This window comes from Aquila chrysaetos, chromosome 22 (genome assembly GCF_900496995.4).
Source record: "Aquila chrysaetos chrysaetos chromosome 22, bAquChr1.4, whole genome shotgun sequence".
Lineage (NCBI taxonomy): Eukaryota > Metazoa > Chordata > Aves > Accipitriformes > Accipitridae > Aquila > Aquila chrysaetos.
The window spans coordinates 1283282-1293284 of NC_044025.1; the positions used below are offsets into that span (position 1 = coordinate 1283282).

Below are 10003 nucleotides of genomic sequence, written 5' to 3' on the forward strand. Positions count from 1 at the left end.
CACCACCTGTTCCTAGTAAACACCAGATTGGAGCTGTGGGGCTATACAGGGACAGGAAAAGAAACACATGGTCTCCCCAAAAGAGAGAAAAATGTCAGTGAGATAGAAACTGCAGTCTTAGTCCAGACCTGATAGGGTATTGATTTGTGGGCTGAGTGATGACACGTTATGTGAGCAGGCATTTTGCCCCAAATTTAGAAGACATCTCAATTTCAGACTGTTTGTACCCATCACTCAGTGCTTTGACTTTGTTCCACTTACATATCAGTTCGGATGGTTTTACAAGCTGATGAAAGCCAACCCTTCAATTGACTGAATTTGCAAATGCTGCATCTGAAAAGACAGCACTGTAAATCTCAGTGACAGACCTGTACTTTGGAGTTTTGCAGCAGAGTGTCATTCAAGACCTAAACTGTACTGATGGTATTGCTGTCATAACTAAAATGTGGCCTTTTAAGGGATGGAAGTGGTGCAACCTTAACAAGATGGCTGAGCTTTCTCAGGTAGTTCTGAATAGAAGATGCCAATGCCTGCCTAAATGAAAATCCCACAAAGTGATTAGGGATGAGAAAGTGGCCTCATCTTGCAAATAGTTGTAGAGCATCTTTGTGGCTGTCACTGTTAAAGAGATTAGTTTCAAACTTTTTTTTTAAAATACCTTGGCATGGTCATCAGTACAGCATCCCCCAAACCCTGATGCTGCTTAGCTTGCTCCTGAGGGTGGAATTCAGTTTCTTTTGCACTAGCCACCCAAGAGTTAGCTGTGTAGTTTAAATTGCCTGTCTGGGCTTTATCTGTAGCTCAAGAAGCAAAGGTAATACAGCTCCAGCAGAGAAAGGAGAGGAGCAAAGAAAATTCAGTGCATCTAAAACCAGGCGTTTAAGCTAGGTAGATTGAACTGCCTTCTGAGGGTGCTTGTCTCTCTTTATAGACTGTAGCAAGAACTAAATTAGACAGTTTAGATTGGATACCTACTTTTTTTGGTGGCTGAATTTAGAAAAGGGATACCTTACTCTGTGAATGACATCTGAGAAAAAAATTTAGGTGCCTACAGCTACTACATGCTAAATTTCAGGGTCCCTGTTCCTTCTAGTAAGTGCCTGGGCTCCCTGCACAGAGCACGGGGAGAGTTAGGTACCTCTGAAAAACCTGTGTGCTGAGATCAGAACTGCCTGGAACATGGGAGAGAGAAGCTCTGTGCTCAGCAAGGTGACACAGCTCACCTGCAACCTGCTCCCTTTCTGGGACCTTGGAGCCTATGACATCCACATGACACTTTCTATCTGACAATGTGTAGGAAATCAGGTGCTTTCAGAGCAAGTAGGACCTGTTGAACAAGTGCCTATTGACTGAGATTTGTATGTTTTTCAAGTCCTGTGAGAGGTAGAAGGCTACAGCCTATGACCTGTAATGCCTCTGGAAGAGGCAAAAGTAGCTAGGCACTGTACCATACTGCTTCAAGCTTTCAGGTAGGTGATTTTAGGATGTAGGGGGGGTTTTGTATGTAATTCTGCCTGTGCATTTCAGACAACGGTCACTGGATGGAAAAAGAAATATTTTGAAAGACAACCTAGAAGTCCCTTCCTCCCAACTAAATATATGATCTACTTGACTGCAGTCTCTGTTGCTCTAGGTTCCATTTAAAGTCTACTGAGACACTTGTATTTTGGTGAGAGTAGGAGGAAATGGAGAGGGTGAAAAGTTCATTTCCCATTTTAGCTTGCAGACACTCAGGCGAAGAAGCATCAGAAGCTGCAGGTGCAGCCTAGATTGTGTGTTCTGCTGCATGCATGCATTTTAAAAATACATCATTTGGTCATTGAACATGAAGACTGCTGTATTCCTTGAGAATAAAGCAAAGGGGCAGTCTCCAAAGTAATCCATTGAGTTGCACTAGGAAATGGCCAGACTGCGCTTTTATGTGGGAACTCTGGCAAAACCTCCCTGTGTAGCTGTAGGAAGAAGAGAAGTATAATGTTTTAAATAAAGTGTTATAAGTATAGCTGGTAGATTTGCTTTATTTAGATTTTCCTCTAAGCTTAATATACAACTTTAAAGCATTCAATAAGACCCAGAAAATATGCAAGAGAAGTACAACTAATCCTGTTAAATGTAAAATAGCATCTAAGTGGAAAGTTTTTGTTGTTAAATTCCTGCTGATAAGAAACAGAAGAGATGTTTAAGGAAGCTTTGGAAACTGGGTGGTAAGTGACATTTATCCTTGATCTGAAATGCCTAAACATACAATGTTTTTAGTACAGCTGAACTGTGACCTTCCAGCCTGCCAATACAGATAAACACACATGTTATCAGGTAAATCATGCAGAAGGGAAATTTCCTAAGGAGGCTCTTGAAGCCCCACTCATAGGAAATGATGGCTATTAACTCATTAAGTTCTGTCTGACTCTGTCTTTTTGTATGTGATCTCTCCACACAGCTGTAAGGATAATTAGTGTCCTTTGGCTTGCTGAGTATTAAGGAGTATTAAAATGCTTAGTTTGTATGGACAACGAACATATTCAGGGGCTGGGAGAAAAACACAGAGAAATGTGTCTTTAAGTTGACAGAATCCTGATTCCAGGGTAGATGTGATGGGTTTTTTGTGTTTGGATACAGTATGTCAGATGGCTTTGTGATAAATGTTACTGACTTCATCTGGTGAGTGGATTTGTTTGGGCAGAACCAGATTAAAGGCTCAGTATCCTGTTCTGAATTAGATTTCAATAATGCAGACGTGTATATGCACCCTGTTAGACTGGCAAGAGTTTTCATGCAAGAGATACTGTACCTTAAGGATACCCTCTATTCTTGCACATTACTGTATTTGTGTGGTAAAATGAATAATATAAAGTCACTGTCATTGTCTTGTGTCCTGTCTTCAGCCTAATATGCTCATGTCAAAATGGCATGACCACACACCATGTTGTTTCAGCTGTGCTGTGGTGGCACTGCGGTCCATAGACTGTTGTAACCCTGTACGCTTCAAAGCAGGTTTTGGACTATTCACTGCTACAGGGCTTTCCCCAGCCAGAGCAAGGATGGTTCAAAAATCATTTGAGGTCACCTTCAGCTGTTTTTTTCCTGCCAGGAACAGGAAAAGAGCATTGGGTCCATGCCAATGTTGTTTGGAATGAATGTTGCATGGGCTTGTTGGGAAGGAGAAAGGATTTATTTGTCAAATAGGGCTTAATTTATTATGTACAATGTGAAAGCTCACATTTTTGTATTGCTGGAGAAAGACAATTGATTAATAATTTGGAAAAAGGCCAAGACACACAACATTCACCTTTGTAATTTATCATCTCAAAGAAACAAAAGCGATATAAAAGGTATCTGACCAAAATATTTGATTAAGCAGAAATGAAAGCTGGTTCATATTAATGCATTTAGTATGAAAAGGCTTGCTAGGACATTGTTATTACCAACAGCAAACATGTAACAAATCTGAAGTTGATAGTTAAGACCATAGGAAATTTACAGAAAAGCTACAACTGATAAAATAGAGGAACTTCCACATTAATAATAACTTCAAAAAAGAGATTTGAGACTACGGAGGTTAAGGTCACTAAAACAACTTCAGCAGTTCCTGGAAAGAACGTGAAGTCAAATCTTCTTCATCATTAAATACAGTCTTAGGGGGAAAAGAAGTGTACAGGTTCTTCTAATTCTTGGTTAAACATCACATTGTAAAAGCAGTCATACAACTGCCTTCACAGAGATTCCATGTGCCAAACCTATTACACAGATGGTCTCAGAGACAGTTCTGATGTGTCATGTATACACATTTCTTTGGCTCTGTAACATGGACGTACTGTGTAGGTATGGAAAAGCTTAAAAAGGATTCATGCTTTCCAGTGGTGTTTATTTTGCTGCCAGGCAAGAGAAAGACTGTCAAGCAGTGTTCTTTAGCTTTTGAACCAGGAGAGCCTTAGGTCTGCACATATGACACATTTTATTTCACAAAATAGTACAAAAAAATTTACAAATACAAAAAATTGTACAAACAACATTACAGAAGATGAAGAATCATAAAAGAATAAGAAGTATAGGCGATGCTGTTCATTTCATGAAATGGCTGCAAAAGTAAATGCAGTATTCTTCATTACTACTACAAAGGTACAGAGCAGTCAGCTGAGACTTACTGAATAGCATTTTCTGGTCTGGCAAAATGTTGGAGAACTCCCTTTAGATTGTTTACTTTGTTTTCTCTTCCTGCCCTCTTTCACCAGCAGGAGACCTAGGATTTCTCTGTTTCTTCTCCTTCTTTCTGTCCCCTAGCCTCCTCTTCCAAGGGATATGGAGTCCCTCTCAGCTGGTTTTCCAACCCTTCCTTGTAGTAATGCAGATCCTACCTCCTTCTTTACCCCAAACTTCTTTGCCTATTCAACTGGACAGCTCTGGTGCAGAATACATGATGCTGAGGCTTAATCAGATCGATGGTATTGGCATTGTTTGTGTGGTATTGCAAAAATTTGTGTGGGGGTAGGTGTGTTACAAGTGTGACAGGTCCTATGTTTGTGATACTGCACTTTCAGGGTGTAGATAAGAACATTTTCATCAGATTTGAGGGTTTTAGCATCAATGCATGAGCGCTGAGCTTTCCCCTGATCACAATCCTTTAAACACTTAAAATGAGATACTAAAATGTATATACTGTTCCTATTAAAAATTGGGAGTTTTGTAAATTACAAAGAATTTTCAAAGTTTAAGAAAAAAGAAACCAGCCAAGTTTTAAGACTTTCTCTCATAGAAGAACCTAACTTGTGTTGCATTCATTATGCTAGAAAATTGTCCTTGTCAGGGTAACATACATAAACATTTCAATCTGATTAGCTCAATCTTGTCAAAATCATGGAAATAAAATTAAAAGTTGCTTCATACTGCAAGCCTAAAGCCGGGGACAGAACTTGACTTTATATTTGCCTGTATAAAATATTGTGATCTACCATTCTACCATATCAATTCAAAGAACCAAGAGCTAGTCACCAGTCTGGTGTTTTTCAGCCTTTATGTTGTGATATTACAATAAGAAAAAAGAAACATAATAGTGAGGACTTTCCCAGTTTGAGAACTCCCTGCAGTATTATTTACTTCTGAACCATTCTTGACAGCTTACCACAAATTTGGCACCAGCCCTTTCTGATTTCCCATTTTGCTTATAAGTTCATAGTTTAGAAAAACTTTACAACTGTCTTACGAGAGTCACCCCATTTCCTGGCAAAAGGGAACAGGTTGTTAGACCCTCGCCTTGAAGAAGACTATGAATATTTCTGAGACCAGATTCTGCACCCTGATTGAAGGAGTCCTGTTGTATCTCTACCCAGGCAATTCAGTTCACACCTGTTCTTGCTCTAGGGCAGTGTCTGCTGATCAGCCACATTGCACACATACATACATACATGCTAGCTGGTTCTCAGGTTCCTCTTTGGGATGCACCAACTCATTCCCTCCATGAGGAATCCTGGACACAGTTGACAGGATGGTTTGCTAAGATAACCAGCAAGGATGTGCAAACTGCAAGGCTGACTCCCCCTGCCCCAGACACTCCTCTAACCTTATCCCAAAAGACTTGACACCCTCAAACATACCCTTGTGCTATGCAATACACATGCTTGTGTTTCATGCTATAAAACACTACAGTGGGCTGCATCACAGCAATCTCTTATTCCATGCACTTTAAATTCAAAAGAAAAATAGAGAACAACTGTATTTTAAGGCACAACATGGGATCCAGAGCATGTTGGGCCCAGCAGTATGTGGAGTGAGTCAGTGCATCCTAGCATTGAGCAGGCTGGAGAAGAACCAGTCAGTAACACCCAGATGAGCAGCCAGGCAACCAAGAGTCAACGTGGAGTGATACTAAAGCCATAGCTTTCAAATAGGAAGCTGATATTCACTGAGTGCTTGTATTTAATGGTGCTTTAAGCTTTTCTTGCTATTTTGACTTTTTCAGAACCTGAAGCGGGAGAGGTGTCCCCCCCAGTGGGAGCTGGTGTGAACAGCAACAGCTGGACCTTTAAATTTGGACCGGGCAATCCCAAACAAGGTGGTCCTGGTGAGTTGCCAGACAAATTCATTATCCCAGGATCTCCTGCAATCATCTCCATCCGGCAGGAGCCACCAAACAGCCAAATTGACAAAAGTGACTTCATAACCTTTGGCAAGAAGGAAGAGACCAAGAAAAAGAAGAAAAAGAAGAAGGGAAACAAGACTCAGGAGAAAAAAGAAAAGGGCAACAGCACCACTGAGAACAGTGACCAGTGAGGGGTTTATACTGAAAGAACCCACTTAGCCAGTTTTTGTAATAATGGCAGATTTCTCCTATGTAGCAACTCCCAACTTCTTCCTACTGTTAACAAATTTCCTGTATGTACAGACTTGAGAAAATCAGCAGGAAATTCACAGTGTCTGTCTAAATTGCTTAACAGGTTTTGTCTTAAAAGCTTTATTAAGTCTGGTGTTAACTCTTTTTCTCCACTCTGGCTTGTTTTCAGAATCTAAAAAGCAGACACAAGTTTCCTTTCTCCTACGCCGAAAAGGAGAATCTTCACAGTACAGCCAGTGAGAGGTTGGACTCTGCACTGTGGTTCCTGTGCTCCTGTCTTGATGACACTTACAGGACAGGTTTAAAAGTTTTAATGTTGTGCACCCTCTATCTGATTGGAAATATTTGTGTGCAGATGTCAGCTAGGTGATATGAGATCAGATAATAAAATGCAAGAAGAGCTGGTAAATATGCAACAGAGGAAACACCTAATGAACACAAATGTTCAAAGATGTTCAGGCTGGGGAGGAAATGTCTGAAAGGAGATGACCAGACTTTTCAAATCTTGAGAAGTCACTGTGTGGAAATACTGAGTCCTATACATGACGTATTGTACACACTCCTGCAAATAAAAACCTCACATTTACAGCTCTTTAAGATACCATAAATTTTATCTCTTACCAAGCAAGCCATTGGGAAAATTGACCCTTAAAGCCCTGCATTACCCTGGCAAGGCTAGCCCTCAGAGTGTAAGAAGGGCTGGGCTGACATCCCAGGAATGTAACTGTGATGCTCTGTGTCCCTGTTTCCACTCTGACATTATTTTGCACATTATGTCTCTGAAAAGGTCAGAGTTTTTCCATGACACTTATGCAAAAGAGAGAAAAAAAAGAAACATTAACTATGCTATTTGTTATTTGAGATATTTATTTATAAAGAAATATAGCTGTAAATGTTAAAGAAATATGATGCCCTTTAACCCAAACAGAAGTCAATCTAGAGCCATTATGAATTACAATTGCTGCTATTAAAGTGCTTTAGAAAAATTGCCTGAAACATCTGTATTATATCGGCCACTTGCCAATAACAGCTTTATTCTGTCGGGTGACTTGGGGGCTGCCTTTTGCATGTATTAATAAATACAAGAATATCTTCTCTCTTTTTTTTTTTTGCATTAATCTGCACTTTGAATACACCTTTGCAAACAAACTGTTCTAATATGAAGAAGCAGAAGCAAACTCCTCACACAAACGGATTTACTAACCTGCTAGCTCTGTGCAGTACCTTCGTGTTACCTCCCACGCACCCTTTTTTTGATTTTAGTTTTACTTTTCTATGAGATTATAAATTTCTGACCCTACTAACACTCATTATGTAAAATTCAAGTACTGTATGTATGCTGTATGCTCTTATAAGAATCCTGAAATATTTATTCTGTGCTTGTGTATGTGAATGTCAATGCAACTATTATTAGAGTGGACTTTAAGCTTTACAGTTGAATGTAAATTCATTATTTCTTTTTGTACACTTGTGAAAAAGTGGAGTAGTGTTAATTTTTTAAGCCACTGTTGATTATCAGTTTTTTGTGTATGAAACACAAGTAAAATATCTTTCTTAAATCAAGCCATGCATGCATTTTGGGATTTATTGGTAAGAATCTGTGAAGCTAAAGCTCTGTGAATTACTAAACCTAAGGGTATAAATGGAGTACTGAATGTGGTTGAGGATGTTGCTATAAAAGCAATACATGTATTTTTAAACAGAATATAGCTGATGAGGGACTTCCAAGGGGTTTTCTACATTATTGTACGTTCACAGAATAAAGCTCAAGTGTCGTCTTAATTGGAACTGTGTAAGAAACTACATAGCTCTAAAATATCTAACAGGCCCTTTAATCTCGGATCAAAGAGAACAGCTGGATTTCTTGAGACATGTCCTGGATGTTTTGAGTTTCCAAACTGCTGACAGTTCAGAATAAGACAATTTCTATTCATTTTTAAGAACCTGCAGCAAGTCTTAAAACATCACAGAAGGTAAAGCTCTAATAAAAGAATTCATATCTCGAAGCATAAACCACCAATGGCCTCATGTGGTCTCTTTAGAGTTTTCTTTTGCTACCAGTCTTGTTTTACTGGCAATGAAAAAGATGCTACTTGAGGAAGAGAATTCTTGATTCAGTTTTAAAGGCTAGCCAAGAGGAAAAAACTTCAGATTTGGGGAGGGATCTGTTCCTTTATGCAAGTGTGTTATGCCAGTACATCCAGACTTGCTTTTGTATTTGGTGACTAATCCAACAATTCCCAAAATGTTCATAAACTGGAGTTACAGTGGTAACTTAAACACACAGAAGGATACTGTTGGTTTGTACTCATCATAAAGTAGTTCTCCTCAGTGCCTCTTGCAAAAATCCAGCACAAAGATTTAATTCTTACAGGAATCTTTAACATTTGATTATTTTTAGATTTTAATTGAATTATTTTTTTTTTCTTTTGAGTGCTTGCATTTTCCTCTATACAGGCCAATCTGGTTCATTCACTTTTTATCAGTGGTCATACACAGCTAGTTTTCCAAGGTTTGCTTTTATCAGAATGAACCAAAAGCAGCACTATGTCTCTGATTTGCCTGTTTTAACACAAAATTTACCAATGCTGGCTTTGTTGCAGGTGCTTACTGCAGGAGAACTGTATGCCTGCATGACTTGGTAGACAAAAGCAGAATATCTGAAAGTAAGCATTCCAGTATGGAGATCTGATAGAACAGAGAAAAAAAAACTCTCAGCGGAGAGGAGAGGAGATGCTCTTGCTGAAATTGTTTAAGAAGAAGCTGGATTGCGCTAGTAGAATATACATTACACAGATTCACTGTGTTTTCAGAAGGTTGAATCAGGCACCTCACCAGATTTTTAAAAGATTTTTCCATATTTGAACCCCCTAGTACAACTGGAATGCTGAGATATTTTAAGTGAAATTTGGCTATTTCAAAACTAGTATACAAATTATACCACTGACATCCTTTATTTTGGATGTCCAGGAGGAGGAAAAACCCTCAGCATGAAGTATTTTTGGAGGACCGAGGGGGCAGGAGGGCAGAATTTATAGATTCTACCACAGTTTTGGGGTTTACTGTTTAAATACCACACAATAGGAACTGAGAATCTGAGGTGGGCAAGATCAACAAGAATCAAGGAACAAAAGATTCTTTTATCCTCTTGCTGACAATGAAATGGGCAAGACAAAATACACTGCAGAACTTATTAACAAGGAAATTACAATTTGGGGGCTTTTTACCACTTGAACAATTTATTTCTCTCAGAATCCATATATTTTATGTGAGCATATTGTCTTTGGAAGTCTGGGTTTTATGCATACAAGATCAGTGGCCAAAACTATTGGGCTTTTATAACAATTAAGCCTGAGTTATGTTGTATATTAATTACATCGTGTCATTAAAAAAAACCTCATTTTACATTAGGCTTCTAAGATTTAGTCTTGTGCAGTTTCTTTCTGCTCAGTATTTGGGTCATTGCACATCACAGGAGGGGGATCCAGTTAAAGTTTTCCAATGATCTTACGTAAGGGGAAGAACATAGAACCCAAAATGCATTTCCCAAATTTCATATGTGAAACTCTCTTACGGAATTAATTGCAGCCACCTTTGATATCTTTTAGGATCATCTGTCATTTCCTCTTCTTCTTCAGTCATTTGATGTGTTTCAAGGACCACTTCCATTTTTGGAAA

At 39.0% G+C, this 10003-nt stretch overlaps 1 protein-coding gene across 1 annotated transcript in view; it reads left to right on the plus strand.

Annotated features, from left to right (window-relative positions):
* Positions 1–8338, plus strand: part of LOC115334407 (protocadherin alpha-2-like) — a 105903-nt gene extending 97565 nt beyond the window's left edge. Inside the window, 1 exon segment of the mRNA XM_029998535.2 lies at positions 5954–8338. Within this exon segment, the coding sequence (XP_029854395.2) occupies positions 5954–6264 (311 nt within the window). The 3' untranslated portion in view covers positions 6265–8338.
* Positions 8339–10003: the final 1665 nt, after the last annotated feature.